The sequence below is a fragment of the Pristiophorus japonicus genome, chromosome 4 (genome assembly GCF_044704955.1).
Source record: "Pristiophorus japonicus isolate sPriJap1 chromosome 4, sPriJap1.hap1, whole genome shotgun sequence".
Taxonomy (NCBI): domain Eukaryota; kingdom Metazoa; phylum Chordata; class Chondrichthyes; family Pristiophoridae; genus Pristiophorus; species Pristiophorus japonicus.
The window spans coordinates 269,114,099-269,136,040 of record NC_091980.1 but is presented as its reverse complement, the minus strand read 5'-3'; the positions used below and the strand labels follow the sequence as shown (position 1 = coordinate 269,136,040).

Genomic DNA, 21,942 nt, shown 5'->3' with positions numbered 1-21,942 from the left:
GACCGGCCAAGATGAATGAGGGCACAAGCACCCAAGCACATGCTGGTGGAAGCATGACTCATTCCATACTGGCCAATTGGCATGTTCCGTAACAGCTGCACTGTGTGATTGTACATGTTTGCATGAATACATTGTCGCACCAGAGAGAGGAATCGTCTCGACCGGCAGGGAGCGCTTATTGCAAAGTGAGTAAGAGCCGTCGGCCTCTGTGAGGAGGCGGGCCCAGACATTGAGAATAAGTTGCAAGAACTGAATCAGTGTCAGTTTTATAAAGAGGAATAGGTTAGAAATTACCTGCGGTCACGGACCTCCTTGGAAGTCACTACAGAGCCGTTTGAGAAACACTGTACTAGAATATATCTGGGCACTTGTATAAACTCAAGGTTCAGGCTTGACATAGTCATGGGGCTCAGAAAGCATGTCTAACCCAGAAAATGAAAATGTTATTGCTTTATGTGGTTGTCATAAACTATTTCTAGCAACATGTAGTCAATTTAGTTAAGAACAGAAAACGATGGTCAAAGGATTTTCAAAAAATATTTTGAGCAATTTGACTGGCTCCCCTTTATTAAATCTATGTGTTGCTGACTGCCCATTTTGGATTCACACTTTCTTTTGAGTTTCACGATTGGTGATTAGCTACTAGCTAATTGACACATTTCCAACCTGTTCAGCGGCAATTTGCTGATTTAGGAATATGAAATTTGAGCTAAACAGGTTCAAGGGTGTTTTCATTTGGAGGGGCATTACAACCGAATTGCCAACAACAAAACACTCTAGATAATTTTAGTGTATGCACACTAAACTAGTTAACTTAAAATTGTATTATACATCTGTGGGAATGGTAGCATAGTGGTTATGTTACTGGACTAGTAATCCAGAGACACTAGTTCAAATCCCACCACAACAGCTGGGCAATTTAAATTCAAATAAATAAATCTAGAATAAAAAGCTAGTTGTCAGTAATGGTGACCATGATCCAATCAGCTTGTTGTAAAAACACATCTGGTTCACTAATGTCCTTTAGGGAAGGAAATTTGTATTCCTTACCCGGTCTGGCCTGTGTGACTCCAGACCCACAGCAACTCAAGTGCTCTTGTGAAGTGGCCAAACAAGCCACTCAGTTGTCAAGAAAGTGGCTCATCACCACTTTCTCAAGGGGAACTAGGGATGGCAATAAATGCTGACCTTGCCAGTGATGTCCACTGATGAAGAAAAAAAAAATAAAGCACAGACAGACTAAGATCTATTATTGCTCTTGATTCAACTACTAGGAAGTATGGAACAATAACTCAGGGTGATTGTGACTTTTCTTCCTTCTTAAAGTGTCTATCCTCCAATTGATTAACATTAATGATCAGAAGCTCAGCATATGAAAATATATTAGTATAAATAGCAAACTGTTTTGTACGCTTTGATTTAGATTAGTTGAAGAACAGGTTAATTTTCTATGGCACAATTTAGGTTTTTAACATGTTTAAATGCAGTCTATAACGGACTCAAGGCCGCAAACAAAATTGTCAACCCATTTATGTAAATTTCATGATTTAACTAGTAAAAACACAAAAATATAATGCAATTGCCTGACACTTTAATAAATGGCACCATTCTTCAGCCATAAATGTATTTCAAACTTTCACAATCTGCAAACACAATTCACAGGCATATGCAATTTGTTCAATTGACTCCAAACAAATAGTACAATCTCACAGTTAGGAACTAAATTCACACATTATTTCCTCTGGAGTTGGGATCAGTACATAATACAAAATATACAATTAACAAGCTTTTTGTAAACACAAATCTTAATCTGGATTTTCAATAACAGTATAATTGCTGTGAACAATAATGTACCAAGTATTGTTACACATTCTACAGGTCAATCAATGCGTTCTAGTGTGTGATAAACTGAATAGAAAATTTAAATTACTTTCTATACTAAAGTAAACAGTTATTAAAATATTTTCCAATGCCGTTATCTTCTGATCCGAAAAAATATATATAGATGTTTGAGTAAAGGGAAGTCTAGCAGTATGTTGATGCTACCTGATAATGAACACTATAAACAAATATATCTACAGATGATTAATTTGTATGGCAATTCACAAGGTTTTCTTCTAAGACAGGCACAGCAAGTTTCAGACTTAAGTCAAATAGATGTATCATATAATCCCATCTTTTGCAATGTGCTGGGACAAATGCTATCCTAGAACGTAGTAAGGCAAACTGGTGTGATTACAGTTACATTTTCTGACACCACGACATAAGCGGGAAAGTTCATTTGTCTGACATTTATTACACAACAGTGAGAAAAGTCAATTCGTACTTGGTTTGTCCGAAAGACAACAATGCTTCAGATCAAATCTGCAGTCATTTAAAAACCTTGAAGTGAAAGATGAGCAAAGTTCAGAACTGGCTTGCCCTTTTAAAAACAAACCCCCTCAATTTTTGAAGTTTTTCAAATATTCAACAGTATTTCTCCAACACTTGTGTACAGAAATAACAATGAAAATAAGTTATGATATTCCAATGAACAATGTGATTTCAATCAAATATCTCTTACTTGTGAAGCTGACCAGAACTTTCATGACTTGTCACTTGAGAGTTATCTGGTCAGCCTCACTTGAAGATATTTATTTCATCAGACTACCTAAAACATGTCCTTTATTTAATTTAAATTTGCAACCCAAATTAAAAAATGTAAATTCATAAAAATATTACAGTTCATTTTCTTGGACACAAGTATTCTTTCCAAAGCATTAGAAAAACTATTTTGGAGTAATTTGATTTTAAAGTTTATCAGTGAGCAATTTTATATTGTCAGCAATGTATATTTCATTTAGGATGCCAAAAATCAATCTTTACTTAAAGTCACAAGCTTTAACTATTGAGAGCACTTAAAATAATATTAAAGTTTATTAATCTTGCACATTAATACATGGATTTTTCATTTGCCATTAAAACCCATTAGATATTATTTCAGGGGCCATTTCTTTAATATTTATTTAATTTATACTGCTGCAAATAGGTTAGAATGCTTTCATGAAATACTATCAGACATCACAATATTACGACTGGATCTTTTGTTCCTTAAATGATGGGGTTGCTCTAATGGCAAGCATTGGACTCCATTCAATCAGTCAGAGGGCTGGAGTTCAATACCCTGTCGAAATTTATCTCGGAGGGGAAAAATTGACTAGGTCAGGTCTGCACCACAGAATTACACTGACTGCCATTGAGAAGTCAGTGGCTTAGACCACCTTGCAATGAGAGAGAGAAAATATGGAACTGGGTGGCACCACTGACAACTTAATAAAAAGGAAAATGGGAGAGGACTCAGAAAAAGTTGCTTCTAAAGCAATTTCAGATTTTTAATTTGATGTAAAATACCAGTGAAATAGCAATATTTAAGCATAATTAATGTTGCTTCATTATTTAGGGGAGAAACATTGACATTACAACAATTTCAAACATTTTGCTCATTTTTCCTTGCATTTGGGTTGGGAATTATAGCCACTGTGATAAAAACTTAAAAATCGTCCTCAAGGACTGACTGCTGAACCTTTTATAACTAGATAGCACTACACCAAAAATACATAAAAATAAAGCATCCATTTTACCATCACTAGAATTCCATTCTGTTGAAGCTCTGTACAATGCAATTTTTAACCATGATAACTAAAAGAAAAAAAAAATATTCTTGCTATGATGAGATTGAAAGAAAATCCAATGTCACAATCTACATTTTTAGTTTGGAACATGAATACAGCTGGAAGCTCATTCGATACAGTCACTAAGTATTAAACTGTCTGTTCACAGTGGTATATGGAAACCTGATCCAGTGTCATAACCAATTCCTTTCCATGTATTTAAACCCACTGAACATGCAGATCTACCACCAGACAATCTGTACTATCAAGCCGCATGTCCTCAGGACAATACACTTTAAATAAAACCTTCCCACCTTGAAATACACCTCAATATTTTCTTGTTCAATCCTCTACTTTTCGAAAACAGTTAATGAAAGATTTAGTACAATGAGAAAGTACTCCTGTTACCAAATAGCTGATTATAAAGCATTAAATACAAATAAACATTTAAAGCAATATTGAAAAATCTGCAATTACTTGGGACACAAGGCAAGCCTAAACAAATCCTGAAGTGTGTTATTTGCTCTTTATGGATACATTTAAAGGTTATTATACAATGCCATGGATTGTCAAATATTAATAAAGATTGGTTAATGAAGTGCAATAATGCATCCATTTCACACTCTTACACAGATTCTAGAAATGCATTCTTAGCATTGTACCATTAATACACAATACAAAAGGAAACAAATAAAAAGGTTTGGTTGATTACAGATCATATACAAAGCTTTTAAGTGTTAACTATCAATGGGAAAAGTACTTTGACACTCCAAAGCACAGCAATAAAGCAGCTAACTTTCTATCTCTGTGGTCACAAACTACCATCCAGTGCTGGCTGGACAATCCAATCCACTGACCAATAATGCTACCAGCATTATTGTTCTTGGTGATCTGGATAAGTAGTATGACCTAGTGGAAGACCATCACCTCCTGGAAGGAAAAAAAAAATATCTAACCAAATGACCTTCACCACTACAACCAGCATACCAATCAGCTCAACTCAAGCATCTGTGGCTTGCTCTTCTGTCCATTTAGCTGATGATAGATAAATGAAGACTCAAGCCCATGAAGAAATAAAGTAACATTTTAATTTTTGGAGGTGGGGAGTGTGTCAAAGTGGAAAAGCAGCATTAAAATATAAAATATTATAAATAACTTAGTATAAAAATCTAGCGTGGTAAATTTTTCATTTAACAGCAAGAACACAGGGCACTCTGCCATTTAACAATGTACACACCTTAGCTAGATTTTTTCAAAATTAGAGACATGGCATTATATAATTCCCAATAAATCACTTTCCCCAGCAGTGTAATGTTAGCTTTTAAAAAGCCCATAGTAATATGGATGCTATGATTCGAGTTTGATCTGTGACATACTCAACAAGTGAGCATTTATTCTACAAGTTCACGGCCTGCCAAACCCATAATTAAAATTTTACAGAGCATTCATACTCTCTGGTATTGGGACATAATTTGAAGAGTAGCTTACCCAAGACTCAATTTAAAGAAGATTACAATTGCAACAAAAGTTCTTTGGATGGAGGAAATTCTTCTTTTGATAAACCAAATACTTGGCTGCTACTTCTGCACCAGAGGGGGACATCAGTTAGTTTTTCTATACAATACACTTTTTAAAAGGAGGTCATATTCCATTAAATAGAAGCATTAAAAAAAGAGACAAAATTGCACTTTTAAGTCAACAAGATTAAATCAAAATGCCCAATTTATAGTGGAAATAATTCAATCTTCTGTATTTTCAACCACCGTAAATAAATCAAATCCTGGGTGAATCATTGCTGGTTACTGAATTCTGGTATTGTAGTTGCACCCTTTCTGAATTCTCTTCGCAAAAATCAAACAATGCTTTGCAGACTTGTGATTCACGAATATGCAATGGCCTTGGTTGTAGATGTATGCAAGCTTCCTGGTCTGCAGCTACCACATGTCGTCTGGGGATGAAGGTTCCTTGATAAAGAAAAGAAGTATAACTCTTTAAAGTCTGGAGTGCCCAAAAGTGCAGAAATTTCTAGACAACCCAGACTGCAAAGAATTAAGAACCATAATAACTCTGACTGAATTTATAGTTATTAAAATAGCATTCAAAACCTTTAAGTATCGGTGGTAGATATTTAATATAAATTCCCAGTAGTTGCCAAAGCTCTTTCCAGATGCTTTGAATTTTTAAAACAACCTGTTCGTTCTATTCTTGTTCTTGCATAGTGTATTTTATACTACTGTGATCAAATAAGGCTGAGCAAAATTGAGCAGCTATTCCAAATTCAAAAGCATTACATTCTGGTATAACAGAGTTATGGCCATTTAATGAAATCTTTAAGTTTACACATAATTTCTGGGGTATGAAAATTGTAGTTAAAAGCAATCTATTGCAATAGTATTTAAAATTCATAGGACAGTGTATCAACTCTAATGGCACAGGATTTGCCAGTTCTGAGGCAGCACACACCAGCAGAAAACTTTCTGGGAGGTGTAGACAGAGAGGGTGGGAAATCAGTAGGAAGGGAGTGAGAAAGGAGGATTTAAAAAAAAACACACACAACCGGTGAAACCAATATTGTGCTTTGGAAACATATACCCAGTCTGCTGATCAAAGTCAGCAACAAAGCCAATAGCCCAGTCAATAATGCCAGCTAAAGGAGTAAGCATTCACTAAGGAGACAGCTGTAAAGGTCCCACGCTGACAACAGTCATCAGTGTAATGCAGGAAGAGGTCTGGGAGGGAAGGTATATAATATAGTACATCTGACTACTAAGTACATCTTGTTGCATCAATTTAATCTGAGAGCTCACTCCTTGGAACTATGGGCGAGAAATTCTCCATCCTGTCGTTATTTAATGACGACAAAATAGTGAAATACAAGAACAAACATTGCCATTTTTTAGGGGTGTAAATTTGGCCACAAAATACGGTGGTTCTTAAAATATGGCATTCAACGACGATTGGTGTTAAAAACCGCGATGTCGCCAACTTTAGCCAGAGGCCTAACAAAGCGGAAAAAAATTGCAAAAAACAAAATATCGAAAATCACAAAACATTTACAAGACACTTAACTAAGTAATTGCTGCAAAAGAATTTTAAAAATAAAGGCTTTACATTTTTTTCCTACTTACCGACGTTTGAGGCTGCAACGCCTGCTTTTCTCGTGTGTTTTTTTTTCTAAAAACAGGTTCGCCGAATGGCCAAACTTAGGCAGTGTGTTTTTTTCAATTTTTTTGCATTGCACCAGGGTGATCAGCTTCTTGACGATATTTTAAAAATGTCATTCTTAAGGTTTGGGGAATTTTGTGCAATTCAGTTTAAGAACAAAAAAGCACTTTTAACGCAGATAAATCGCGCTAAAACGTGCGTTAGGCTGGGGAAAATCTAGCCCTTCAATACAAGTGATGTTACCCAAAACTTTCAGGTATTATTATAAACAGATAATTGGTGGACTAATTTTGTTCTCCTTCCATTGATTTAAGGCTATACAATCCCAAGAATATACCTTCAGACTTACTTGTTTGAGAGTGTAGGAGCCTGAAGTTTTATACTTCCTTTACACCACATCCACCAGCTCTGACAGCAGCTATGGAGGAAGTTGCAGTTACACTACATACTCAGATCAGTGTGGATGGGAGCTCGTAGAGATCAGTGCATGCATGACAAAACATGTGCATGTTTTGCTGATTGAAAGCACCGATAAAAGAGATGGGTTAAATGAAATGAGAGCACATCTAGGACATGCTCCTGTTTACACCAATATTATTCCAGACAGACACTGTCTTTTGTCACTATATCAAAATCTCTCAGTGAAACAAGAGTGCCAAATGCACAGTATAAAGACAGCATGCTGTGACACATGGGTATCACATCAGTGGTGGAAAATTTTATTCACTACTTGACCTGAGGCAAGTTACTTTCCAGAGTTGAAAATCAGAAGCAACCTACTCACCTGCAAAGAACACTATATTTTCCCCACCTCTAATGCTTCTGAATTGGCAATCATTTGTGTGTAGCTCCTTCATTACCCTCTTTCTAACACTCCATGAACACAAACTGTATTTCATATGCTAAAGTGAGAATGGTAAAACATGCCAAGGCTTGAAATAAGGCCCTTTCAACTGGACTCAGATTGCCAATTGTGTGCGAGAATGGGAAATAAAGTGACTGAAGAGTAAGAGCAGAAAAAAATAAAAAGGAAAAGTGGAGGGGGGGAAAAACAAATGATAAGCGATGAAATTGCAGCAATGGCCAGTTATACTTTGGAAAACAAAGTCAAATCTTAGACATCAATACTGCCACATGAGATCTTGGCATGTGGGGATCCCCCATTTTATTTTGGGTTATAAGCTTTGATGTTGCTTCAAATTTTCACTAATCTAACATGGTTCCAACCTCATAGCTCAGGTCATAACCTGCAATTTCTATTCCCTGTCATAGTACTCAACCACATTGCATCAAAAAGACAGGCAGCCAAAACGCTATGTCCAGATCATGAAAACAACCCAAAATAAGTTTGTTAACCTTCTAATTTTACTTTTTATGTAGCAGGAACATTAATTTAAGCACAAGTTATGGCTTTTACCCATGGTTTCAAAAATAAATTGCTTCAAATAGTATTTTTCTGATACTACTTCACAATCTTTCAAATGGGCTTCAATTTCTGGTTTGTTTGACATTTGAGTCCAGTTGTGATCTATGAGATCGGACAGGTTTTCCCTCCTTAAGGGACAGTTGCTTGGTTCAACTTAATGCCTCCCAATGGTGGCACAGCAGATTGAAAACTGTCTGCATGAAGAACAGCAGGGGCTATGAAACATATATTTCTATCGAATGATTGCACATTGGAGAAAATGAAAAAAAGCATTGTTTTTTTCCAAACCCTGCAAAAAGATCAGAATGGGAGGCAGAGTTAAAGTGGCATGCCACAAGGAGGTATTTTATTTGGAGGAAAAAAAAGAGTGGAGTTAAAAAGGGACGTTCAGAGTAAAAACAAGTTTTGACAGGCTAAGGAGGATAGTGGGACTGGTTGTGCTACTGTTCAAGGAGGAAGCAGATAACATGAAGATTGTCATGGTGACGGATGGTGGTATAAAGCCTCCGTTCACCATGGGTGTACAGGCTCTGTAGTGTGACAAAAATTAAGCAATTTTGTCTGCATTAGAATATTCATTGATTTTTTTTATTGGCTACAATACCCAGAGCTAATGCAGGTTTCTGCAAACTGTAACAAGTATATATATATATATATATATGCGCCTTTAAAGTAGTAAAATGTCCCAAGGCGCTTCACAGGATCGTTATAAAACAAAATTTGATACTGAGCCACATAGGGAGATATTAGGGCAGATGACCAAAAGCTTGGTCAAAGAGGTAGGTTTTAAGGAGCAACTTAAAAGGAGGAAAGGGAGGTAGAGAGGTTTAGGGAGGGGTTAATATACATTCATCTGGGAAACAATAAAGGGTCATTTCAGATGCTTTATTCCTTTAGAAGCATTTCTTGGCACCTTGCTGTTTAGATATCATTCTATTAAATTTAGTCAGCGTGATACTTTGGGTACAGAGTTGTATTTGAAAATTACTATAATGGCAGATGCATTTGTGTGGACAAATATTCTAGGTATTTGATAGCCTGTGAATGGTTGTTAATATAATGTAATTATAAGACAACATTGTCTAATGTTCTTTGTTTTTTCAAAGTATGATGTTGAATGATTTATTAGACTGACTTTACCTCAGAAGTCTGACAGAGTACTTAAAGCCAGCAGAGACTAAGCTAGATCTGGCTCAGTGGTAGTGTTCGCCATATGGAGTGGATGACCGTGTTTCAGGAATCAATTTTGTGTGAAGAAATAATGCAGGAGAAGCATTTTACTTTGCTATTTTAATGATGATAGCAGTCTCCTCCTTAATCTCCTCCTCCATCACACTGATGACCTTGTTGGAGCCATTTAATGCAATCACTCGGATCTTGAAACTGTCGTTCAGTACAGTTCTAATTTCCGCTCATCTCTCATCTTCGAATGATTCATTTCTGGCCCTTACTTCTCTTTGTCCATCTCAGGTAATGGGGATTATATAGAAATGTATAACAAGGACATTGACTCCCACAACCATCTGGATTATGCTTCTTCCCATCCTGTTTCCTCTAATAATTTCATCCATTTCTCTCAGTTTCTCAGTCTCCATTGAATCTACTCTAAATGATTCCATGTTCGGCACCAGAGCTTCAGAAGCCGGAGGCGCTCTCTCAGCAATAATTGACAAGCCCCTTGAACATATAGATCCAATTTTCCATAACTCTGCTCACATCTGCTACCCTAATCTTCACAATTACCCGAACATCTCACCCATCTACATGATTCCACCAAGAAGCACATTTTCTCCTCTCCTTTTTCCAGAGGGACCATTCCATCTGGGATAGAGCTTATATATTTTAGAGGTAATAGAAGAAAAATGATTTGTATTTATGATGGGTTAAATAACTAGTATAGATAGTGTCTAAAACAGAATAAACAGCCTGAGTAAGATAAGACAGCTAGTGTAGTAATTAACTATTCCTGTAGACAATAGATCCTTAGATGAGAATTGTACCACAAGAGGTTAGAAGTGTATAAACTTAAAATAGTTAAGTGAGGTTACCATGGATACAGATGTATAATGGGAAATTGTTGAACAGAGCAACTTTGAAGAACCGGTTAATCTTATATTTCTTAATAAGCTGATAACACTAGACTCTCGAACCTATTAATTGATACGACAAGGCGCTAACCAGAATCTTACACAGCTGTTGGTTCCTTCATCAATCTAACTTCTAGCTGCCCTTTCCATGGCATTTTACTGTGAAAACTCTTTCCATACCATTGTACAGGGTCCCAAACACTCCTTTCTTGTAAAACGAGTATTTACTCCAATTTGGAAAACAATATTTGTTGCTCACGCTTTAGTCCTCTAACATTAAGTGGGCAGTGTTAGATTGATTTGATCAGCAAATGCTCTGCTAGTAGATCAGTTCCATCCCCAAATGTGACTCACCACTTCAATTTTCATTCCCTTTCTAACTTCTCAGTCCTTGTCTTCATTCATTCAACCCAGTTCAACACAAGCTTCAGGAACAGTATCTCCTCTTCTCACACACTCTGCAACCCCCTAGTGCCAGTGGTGGAAAATTATTAAAGACTTTCGTCAAGGAAAATGTTTTATTCTCACTTGGAGAAGCATGGGTTAATAAGAGACAGGCAGCAGGGATTTGTTGAAAGCGGATCTTGTGTGATTAACCCGATTGAGTTATTTGGTGAAGTAACAAGGGAGGGTTGATGAAGGTAATGCAGTAGATATATATGGACTTTCAAAAGGCATTTGATAAAGTACCACATAACAGACTTATTCAGAAAATAGAAGCAAATGGTATTAAAGCGATGGTGGCATTTTGGGTACATAATTGGCTACAGGACAGAAGGCAAAGAGTATGGTGAACAGATGTTTTTTCTGACTAGAGGGAAATATACAGTGGGGTCCCTGGCGATCAGAATTAGGACCATTGCTTTTCTTGTTATAAAAAAAATGACTTGGACTTAGATATAGGGAGTACAATTTCAAAGTTTGCAGATGATACAAAACTTAGCAACATAGTAAATAGTGAGCAGGATAGTAGCAGACTTCAGGACAGACAGACTGGTGAAATAAGCAGATATAATTTAATGCGGCTAAGTGTGAAGTGATGTACTTTGTGAGGAACATAGGGAGGCATTTTAATCTAAACTACTATTTTGAGGGGACGAGCAGAGAGGGTTAGAGTAGAGGATGTATATTGACAAATCTTTGAAAGTAGAAGGGCAAGTTGATCAGGAGGTTTAAAAAGCATATGGGATACTTGGCTTTGTAAATAGGGAAATTGAATACAAAAACAAGAAAGTTGTGCTAAACCGTCACAAATCACTGGTTAGGCCTCAGTGGGAGTATTGATTACAATTCTGGGCACCACACTTTAGGGAAGATGTCATGGCTTTGGAGAGGGTAGAGAGGAGGTTTACTAGGATGATACCAGGGAGTTCAGTTATGTGGAGAGATCAGAGAAGCTGGGATTGTTCTCCTTAGATCAGGAAGGTTAAAGGGAGACCCAAGAGATATTTAAAATTATGAGCGGATTTGATAGAGCAAGTAGGGAGAAACTGTTTCCACTGGCAAGAGGGTCAGTAACCAGAGATCATAGATTTAAAATAATTGGCAAAAGAACTAAAGGGGAAATGAGGAGAATTCCCCCCCCCGCACCACCGAGGATTGTTAAAATCTGGAACACATTACCGGAAAGGTTGATAGAATCAGATTCCATAGAAACTTTCAAAAGACAATTGACCATGTACTTGAAGAGGACTTGTTTACAGTATTATGGGGAAAAGGCTGGGGTGTGGGACTAAACTGGACAGTTCTTTCAAAGAGCCGGCACAGGCATAACAGGCTGAATGGCTTCCTTCTGGGACTGCAATATTCTATGATTTAGCAGTTTCTTTTTATTGATACTGTGAAAAAGTGGTATTTTAGCAATATGGAAGTACCATTGCTAACAATGGTGGGTTTTCAGGCCAGAAACAATTTTGTCTTAAGCATAAAAGCTCTGAATTTCTGTCACAATGGTATTGGTTGTAGGCATACAATAAAGGGGTTCACTATTATAATTATGAAAGTTGCCTAGACATAAATGGCCTTAATGTTAGAAGTATGGTTACTCACAGTGTCGGCCCTATAGGGATTCAGTCTGTTGTAAACTGCTTCAATAACACTCCGCCTAAAGTAAATTAAAAAAAAAAAGTTAAAATTCAAAATTGATTTTTCATATGCATATTCAAGTTGATATTGAATTAAAAGATATATTTATAAAATAAAAATGTTTTTGAAGTTGCAGAATTTGTCATTCATTTCTTAAAATTAAGACTTCAATGAATCATCCAGAACTTATCTGACTTCACACAACCTGCAGATTTCAGCTATTACTAAGAGAAAGGATGACAATACTGTCATATGTGCAGTACCATCAATTCACCATCCAGAATATTTTCAATTCGCTGGCATGTCAATTCCTTGATGTCAGAAATGTGCAAAATGGCAAATGGTGCATCAGCTTTATTAAAACTTAGTGTGTAACAGTTAGATGGTTCTATACTAGTGAGAGCAGCTTAGTTTTATAAAATTCACATTGAAGTCATTCACCAATTACTCTCGAGCACTAGATGATTGAACTATCAAATAGATTTGCAAAAAAGTTAAAAGATGATAGTAAATGAAAACACCACTTACTTTTGATCGCCACGGGAGGACCTGTATGTACAGCTCCACATTTTGTTGCCTTGTGTGGCAAACCATTATTGACTTCACAATTTTATTCAGTTTTTTTTAAAACTTTCATAAATTGCAACAGTAAATTAGTTCTCAATGGGGAATGGCTTACGGATAAATGCTCCACACAAATTGACAAAGCCAAATTGGTTTTCAGCAAAGTTCATACAAGTAACCATCACTGTTGATCGTTACAGCACAAGTGATTTTGGCCAGAACAGTTATTACTTTATAGTATTCTTTTGCCTATTTAAAATGCATCTGAATTTAATCTAAAATTTGTTTAACTGAATATTTGTCAAAGCTGGGTTTGTTCAGCTGGGTGGGACTGCCCTTGCCTGGTTCCATTCTTATCGATCACCTGCAATGGCTTCTCTTCCTGCTCCCACACCAGTCGAGTCCTCCTCCTACTTCTTATTTACATTCTGCCCCTTGGCGATATTATCTGAAAGCACATCAGTTTCCACATGTACGCTGACGACATCCAGTTCTACCTCACCACCAACTCTCTCAACTCCTCCATTGTCAGACTGCTTCTCTGACATCTAGTATTGGATTAGCAAAATTTCCTCAAATTAATATTAGGAAGACCGAAGTCATTGGCCTGGAAATTCCGGTCAGAGGCTTCTTTCGGATGAACGCCTCCGACTGGATAATTTATAGGTCCCGGAGGCGCCTATGATTCCAGTGCAGAGGCCTCCTTTTCCCTTCCGCCAGGTTCGGATTCAGAAGGTGCAGTCACACCAATCAGGTACAGTATTCCACAGCAGTCGCATTAATAGCAATGAGAACTCCATATCTAAGAGTTCTCATTGCTATGAAAAAAAACACTAAACACTATAATAAAAAATAAACACCTCAATTAAAATTAACTGAAATTAAAGTTAATAAATGTCTTAGAAAAAAAATGCCAATTTAAAAAAAGTTTTTTAAATTATGGTTTAAAATAAATTTACTGTAGTGGGCAGAGTTTTTAAAAACAATAAAATGTGTTTTTCTAATTTTATTTTATTATGGTCGTGTGTGTTTTAAAACTCTTACACCTTGTAAAAGTAGGCTATGCGCCTACTTTTATCAGGAGCAAGTGTCTTCAGGACATTTGCTGGGCAAGATATGGGTAAATATCGCAATCTTGCCCTTGCAAATGTTCTCGCTCTCGAGATGTGGAGGATCTGTCAAGCTGGAACTTGACAGATCGGAAAAGCCGGTTTTCAGCGCATGCGCATTGTGCGCTGAAAATGGCTTTTGCGATGCCTTCCCGGGTCCGTATACACTCCGGCCTCCCCAGGTCCGTACTCGACTTCTGGGCCATTGTCTTCAGTTCCCGCCACAAACTCCGTTCCCTAGCCTCTGACTCCATTCCTCTCCCTGGCAACTGTGTGTGGCTGAACCAGACCATTCGCAACCTTGGTGTCGTATCTGACCCAGAGATGAACATCTGACCACATATCCACTCCATCACCAAGTCTGCCTACTTCCAGGCCCCTTTGCAGTTCATTGGCTGCTGAAACCCTCGTCCTTGCCTTTGTTACCTCTAGGCTTGACTATTCCAACATTCCCCTGGCTGGCCTCCCATCTTCCACCCTCCATAAACATGAGCTTATCCAAACCTTTAAGATGTTCCTTAAAACATACCTCTGAGACAGAGACAGTCCCTCAAAAATCGAGGAAGACTTTTAAAAGTGAATTATCAGGTGACTGAACAGTCCAATATGGGAATTACAGTCTCAGTCACAGGTGGGACAGACAGTAGTTGGAGGGAAGGGTGGGTGGGTGTCTGGTTTGCCACATGCTCCTGCCGCTGCCTGCGCTTGTTTTCTGCCTGCTCTCGTTTTCTGCCTGCTCTCGGCGATGAGACTCGAGGTGCTCAGCGCCCTCCCGGATGCTCCTCCTTCACTTCGGGCGGTCTTTGGTCAGGGACTCCCAAGTATCGGTGGGGATATTGCACTTTATCAAGGAGGCTTTGAGGGTGTCCTTGAAACATTTGTCTGCCCATCTGGGGCTCGCTAGCCGTGTAGTTCAGAGTAGAGTGCTTGCTTTGGGAGTCTTGTCAGGCATGTGAACAATGTGGCCCGCCCAACGGAGCTGGTCGAATGTAGTCAGTGCTTCGATGTTGGCCTGATCTAGAACACTGTCGTTGATGCATCTATCCTCCCAGGGGATTTGCAGAATCTTGCGGAGACATCGTTGGTGGTATTTCTCCAGCGATTTGAGGAGTCTACTGTATATGGTTCACGTCTGAGCCATACAGCAGGGCGGGTATCGCTATAGCCCTGTAGACCATGAGCTTGGTGCTAGATTTTCGGGCCCGATCTTTGAACACACTCTTCCTCAGGCGACCGAAGGCTGCGCTGGCACGTTGGAGGCGGTGTTGAACCTAGTCATCGATGTCTGCTCTTGCTGATAATAGGCTCCCAAGATATGGAAAGTGGTCCATGTTGTCCAAGGCCGCACCGTACAGTGTGGCAGGGCAAGATTGGTGGAGGACCTTTGTCTTATGGATGTTTCGTGTAAGGCCCATGCTTTCGTACGCCTCGGTGAAGATGTTGACGATGGCTTGGAGTTCAGCCTCAATGTCTGCAGTTGCAAGTGTCGTCCACGTACTGCAGTTCGACGACAGAGAATGGGACGGTCTCGGATCTCGCCTGGAGGCAACGAAGGTTGAACTGATTCCCACTGGTTCTATAGTTTAGTTCCACTCCAGCGGGGAGCTTGTTGAACGCGAGGTGGAGCATTGCATTAAGATCGAGAAGAGGGTCGGCGCGATGACGCAGCCCTGCTTGACCCTGGTCCAGACGTGGATTGGGTCTGCGTTGGATCCGTTGGTCAGGATCACGGCTTGCATGTCATCGTGGAGCAGGCGGAGTATGGCGACAGCCAAAACGGAGGACGACACTCCATAGTCCTTCGCAGTTAACAGTGTCAAAGACAATTATAAGGTCAAAGGCAGCCATATACAAGGGTTGGTGTTGTTCCCTGCATTTCTCTGGCAGTTGTTGCGCCATAAAGATCATGTCCGTTGTACCCTGTAGTGGACAGAATCCACACAGTGACTCCAGGAGGAGCTCCTCAGCCACAGGGAGAAGACGGTTGAGGGAGATTCTAGCGATGACTTTCCCAGTGGCCGACAACAAGGAGATTCCTCTGCAGTTGCCAGTCAAACTTGTCCCCTTTCTTTAAAGATGGTCACGATTACTGCATCTCAGATCTCCCGGCATGCTCTTCTCCTTCCAAATGAGAGAGAATGAGGTCATGCATTCATGCCAATAGCGCCTCACTCCCAATGCCTTGTTCTTGAGCTGACGGATGGTCTTTTCTACCTCGTACAGGGCTGGGGTTTTGCTGAGATGATGAGTAGCATGCTGCGGGATGGAGTTGAGGACACTTGTGTCAAAGACAGAGTCTCGATTAAGGAGATCTTCGAAGTGCTCCTTCCAGCGGGCCCTGACTGCCTCGGAGACCTTTAAGACGTTCTTTAAAACCTACCTCTTTGACCAAGCTTATGGTGACCTGTCACAATATTTCATGTGGCTCGGGACCAGGCTCCTGTGAAGTGCCTTGGGAAGTTTTGCTACATTAAAAAGGTGCTATATAAATGCAAGTTGTTGTTGTCATTGCATCTTAATGTGCCAAACCTTCAAGGTTCCCACTAAATTTTATATTGTTCATTTTCACCTGCAGTATTACAGAAAGTTTGCAGAGATGGTTTAAAGCTTACTTAAGCATTTTAATTCCTGCAAATGATCACAACCAGTGACAACTTTTGTACCTGGTTGTATGAGTACTGTATGCATTTCAACATAAATTGAAAAATTATTGATGAGAAAATAGCTTGCACTATTTCCATCTACAGATTATGGCTATAATATAAAAGCACACCACACACAAATGCTCTTACGGGAAGGAAAGAAAATCCTGTTGGTAATTTCTAAAACCATTTAATTTAAGGTGCAGTTATTATATGAACTAGACAAAGATAAGGATTTAGAACACTAATTTGTAGCTACATTTAAATTCTTTTTAATAAATCTAGTAACAACCAGCAACAAAAAATAAAACTTCTCTAAACTAGTTTCTGTGCAGGTAATTTATAAAACAATTTTTCCCCAGAAAATTGAAGTCATATTATCTCTATCCGATTTTTACAGGCCTGCATTCAGGTAATTTGAGCAGTGGCACCAATTTAAATATGACACACCCAACAAGTTATATTCATTTACTTTGCTATTTGCATGGTGTTGTCTACTTAGAAGAAAAAACATGTTTAAAACACACTCTTTCAACATGTAGACAATACAGATACAACTGCATGCATTATTGTTTAGGATGTGCAAGCAGCAGAACTATTGGCATACATGATTGTGTGCTGCCAAATAAACAACAAAATGCATGGAGTAGTAAACATGACTCAAGATCATATAACTGGATTTCCTTTTTTTATTCATATTAAAAATCAAACTGCTTCAAAGCTATGTACTCAGGGCCATTACCTTATCAAGTAAAGACACAAGAATGCCAGGAATATCTTGACTGTATTTGAAATATATATTTTAAACTATGCAATACTGATATATTTAATCTAATTTAGAAATTTAAATACCAACTTACAGATTTAGCTACATTAGTTGTAAAACAGTTACAAACACATTTTTTCAATGCACAGGAATCAAATGAGCATGCAAATTTCTTCTCTGCATCCTCCACAACTGTATGTAAAACCTCCACTTAAATAGTTGCAGTATCCTTTTCATAACTTATAGGCTATTTTTTATTTCCATTTATACGTGCATTGAATGATCCCGACAAGGTTGCGCATGGAACTTTAATGCAAAGAGATCCTGTATTTGTAAAGGCAAACAATAGGTTTTATTTTATAGTTTTAAATATAGCTCAAGAAGCCTGAAGAAAAAAGGATACTGCAGCTTTAAATCATTTACAAATTTTAAATACATTAGTTGATCCAAGTGCCCATTAGGGACAAAATTTATGACTGCCCATTTTGCATATTTAAATGAATACTATAGACTTTGTGCCACAATGTATGTTATAACATACTAATCATTTAATTTATACTGCCTAGAACTTTCAGCATTAACATTGTGATGAAAGAACAGCGTTAATTTTATTTTGCACTGTAAGGGGTTAAAATGGGACTGTTAATCACTATGTACAAAACTTAACTGATTACACATTAGGTTTTCAGATCATCCATAATATATTCATCACCACTATATTTGAAGAATCAAATATGCTGTACTGAAATGCTGAATCAGTCAAAGTTTCTTCGCTTTGCTCAAGTAATAGCTTCCATTCTTACCATTGATAAAAATGCCAGTTAAGGAGTCAAGTGTTGTGTTGGAAGGGAAATTATATTTGCAGCTGATTAGCAGCCCCCTTTAAGTTCCTTTCAACAGTGCAAATAGATTTTTAGTTAAAGGTTATGATTCCACACATTGTACACTCACTTGCTGGCCAGTTCACCTCCTGGTGGGAGGTTTGGGATGCTCTCCGACGATAAAGCACGCATCACGTGGACTAGCTCTGGCACCCCCTCAGCACCCTGCTTCTCAAAGATTTCTGGGGAATCAGAAGGACTTCCGGGTCAGTGGGGTGTGCATGTCAAAGTTGTATATCAGTATTTCAAATTTTGAAGTTCTATGACAACAAACAACACAGCAGCAACTGTGAAACATCAATGTACTGCACCAGAACAGAATTTGATGTATTTTCTCATGAGGTAACTAATGACAATATTCCAGTTATACAACTACCAGATGGATTTTTATTTTTGAGCACTTTGTTACTAAAGTGCAACAATGGAACACTGTCAGTAGAAAAAATGTTTGAATTTTGACCAGATAATGATTGAGTACAAGCAAACAATTCATTAACATTTTATATCATGCATTACAGCTACTAGGTTTGGGACCGGAAAGCATCATTAACCCACATATAATGGGTTTCTTTTTGAGATCAACAAAAAGCAGTTACAACACAGAGAAAAAACTTACTGGTGGGAGTACAAACAGCTGTTAAACAAAACAATTTGAAGTAAAGCCTTCAGCACTAATTAGGACTAGCTGACAGCCCAACAGATTTAGTGAAATATTCTATATATGCTGCCTAAGACTTAGTCAAATAAAAAAAATTCAAAGATCTCAGAATTGATTCAGTAAATGTCTTTATTAGAATAACTTTTTAACATGTAACTTTATAAATATGGCTAACATATTATCTACATCAGTATGCTGTATTTTAATCATCCTACTTGTATAATTTACTATACAAAAATAAAAGATTTACAGCTACTTACTACCCATATATTTTTAAACCATAACTAAACTACTTGATATTATGTATATCAGATGATAGTGACACTAGAGTTTGTGTGCAAACATTAAGCAAGTGACTACATTACATTAATCACTTCTTTTGTCACAATATATTTGCTTAAATACCTCTTAGTCTTATTTGACTAAAAATGTAGAGACAAAATAAGAGGAAAGTCGATTGATTTAGTACCTCATCGTTCTTTCTACAAAAAAAGTCAAATAAACTGCTTGTTACCAGACACATAGGCACAGGCAAGGGTGATTAAAAGGTACTTCCACAGAATGAAGTTCCAATACAACAGGCATTAATTTTAGCAAGCAATTATCACCACTATTTCTTCCTATGTGTATGTCTATTGCTCCTATCTATATGTAGGGTGCCAACAAATTGTATGTTTCAATGTTATCTAAAGTGTCACTATAGAAAAAACCTACTATAAAGCACATTATATAATGCCTTTTTCTTTTGCTTAAAAATCTAAGAGATTATTAAAATATAAAATATCCCTGCACCCCCACCCCAGGGGAGTAAAGGCAGGATGAAAAGTAATTAAAATTGAAAGAAATAGAAGTTTAAAAATTGTAGACTAATAGGAAGCACCAACCATATGAATCTAGGCATCAAATGTGCATTCATTAGAATGAGCCCAACTCCTCCCCAAAGTGAAGGTGACTTAAAGGTATAACGACTGTACTGCACTGGGGGAAAATAAAATATTCTGCCTGCAGCTCCCCACACATCAAATTTCCAATCTTAGCTGCACATTAGGGGGTGTCGCCAAAATAAAAGAGAAGGAATAGAACAGCCAAATCAGTCTGTTAGAGGAGGGTCTGGGGATCAGGTGACTTTATAACTGACATGAAACATAATTTGCTGGCATTTAACAGTGGATGGACTCGACATGAAATTCAGCAAAGTTAGCATTTCAGGATAATATCAAGGCATTATATAATAGCAATAATCAGCTGAAAGGTGTGTATTATTGGTACACAATGCAAGTTACTGGTATGTAATGAATCTATTATTAGCACACATTTGACATCACTTTATATAATACATACCGCATTGTGCATTATTCTTAAACACACACCTCTATTCATTATTGCTTCACTTAAGACATTCACCGGTATATTATGTATGCAGTATTTTTATGACAGATCCCAGCAGCTCCAAGCACACCATCCAAACATAATTTAAATAGGTTTTATATTCTGTTAAGTAAATACAATTAAGAAAGTTATTTTATCAAAAAGTAAAAGGATTAATAGTCACTTGGAATGTAGTTTGTAAAATGTACTAACAGGGGATTGTTAGATCGATAATAAATGATTCTATATATTACAAAAATAACACCCCAAAAAACTGATGCATAAAATCTTTAAAACCAAACATTTAAAAATTGGACTATGGCTTGCACATACACAGGTTCACTGAACTCTCACTAAACTATACCAATCACACACAAATATTGACATATTAACCACTCACAAATGTTCGCAACATTTTATTCACAGACAGACAAGACCTTACAAGACTTTCCCAATCAATCCTGAGGGTAAGTTTCAGAGGTCAGATTTGGGCCTGAAACTGGTTAAAAGGTGACCTTTGAAGTATTCCCTATTTGGTCGGATTCATGCATTCTGAATTGATGTCAGTGTAATCCAAATCTTTATCGGGCAGTAGCTTCATACAGACATCAATTTAGACACAAGCTCAGATCCAAAGTGCCTCATCATATCTGTTAAATCCCCTCCAAATACAGTATGCTGTAGACATGTTACACTGCAGTCAAGTGTTGGCCCACTTCAATTTGTTTTAATATTCAGTATAAAGCTGCCCTGACAGCTCCACAAACTCATCAGTCCAGATTTCATATTTAACTTACTACTCAGATTACAGCACATCTACAAAACTGAAGCAAAAAAAGTAATTTTATGAACTAGATCTCATTCATATTTTCATGAAAGTATGGCATTTCTTTGCCTCCACTTCTAGAATTATTAAAATAGACTACATGATTGGCTTAATTCATTTTGATTCGGATCATTTCAACCTTCTGAAATTATGTCACTATTTTGCAACTATAAAAAAAATCCAGATCTTATCTTGGAGACTGTAAAGTTACAGCTCATGAGGTTAGGAGGCATTTTAGCCATAGGGAAAAAACTATAGCCACATTTTAGTTGTTATTTTCCAATGGAAGAACTACTTAAAAAATACTTTTGCACCAGTGTATGTAGAAGTACCATAACTTTTGTTAACTCAGTAATTTTGGCTAATCAAGTTATATTTCTTCAGCCAAGTCTGAAATGTACAGGCAAATGGTTAACAGCCAATGTGAGGTATGCAATAATCTGATACTGAAACCAAGAATTGTGTTATCTTTGGACAATAAGTATTGTTGTAATTGTAAATTTAAATTTTTGGTCTCTTTTTTGAAAAGAGTAAATTGAGTGTTATGTAACTCAGTTGTCCACAATCACTTCTTGTGGTTTATTTAATATTACCCGAATCATTTTTGAATGACAGATCAATTTATACATTCAAATGTAATACAATGGAAAAGTGTCAAGTAGTCAAGAAGTGATTATGGGTATAAAAATGTCTGTTGAGAGTTTTCTTCTCATTA

At 37.5% G+C, this 21,942-nt stretch overlaps 1 protein-coding gene across 8 annotated transcripts in view; it reads right to left on the bottom strand.

Annotated features, from left to right (window-relative positions):
* Positions 1 to 1,569: 1,569 nt before the first annotated feature.
* Positions 1,570 to 21,942, bottom strand: part of ppm1aa (protein phosphatase, Mg2+/Mn2+ dependent, 1Aa) — a 32,530-nt gene continuing 12,157 nt past the window's right edge. For 4 of the 8 annotated variants that reach the window (XM_070879456.1, XM_070879454.1, XM_070879457.1 and 1 more), the window contains 3 exons: positions 18,446 to 18,557; positions 12,378 to 12,432; positions 1,570 to 5,614 (listed from right to left, as the gene is read on the bottom strand). In XM_070879456.1, coding sequence (XP_070735557.1) covers positions 5,585 to 5,614; positions 12,378 to 12,432; positions 18,446 to 18,557 — 197 coding nt within the window. In that variant the 3' untranslated portion in view covers positions 1,570 to 5,584. Of the gene's footprint in view, positions 5,615 to 7,164; positions 7,234 to 12,377; positions 12,433 to 18,441; positions 18,558 to 21,942 lie in introns of those variants that run through there. The other 4 variants (XM_070879458.1, XM_070879459.1, XM_070879460.1 and 1 more) reach the window with 4 other exon arrangements.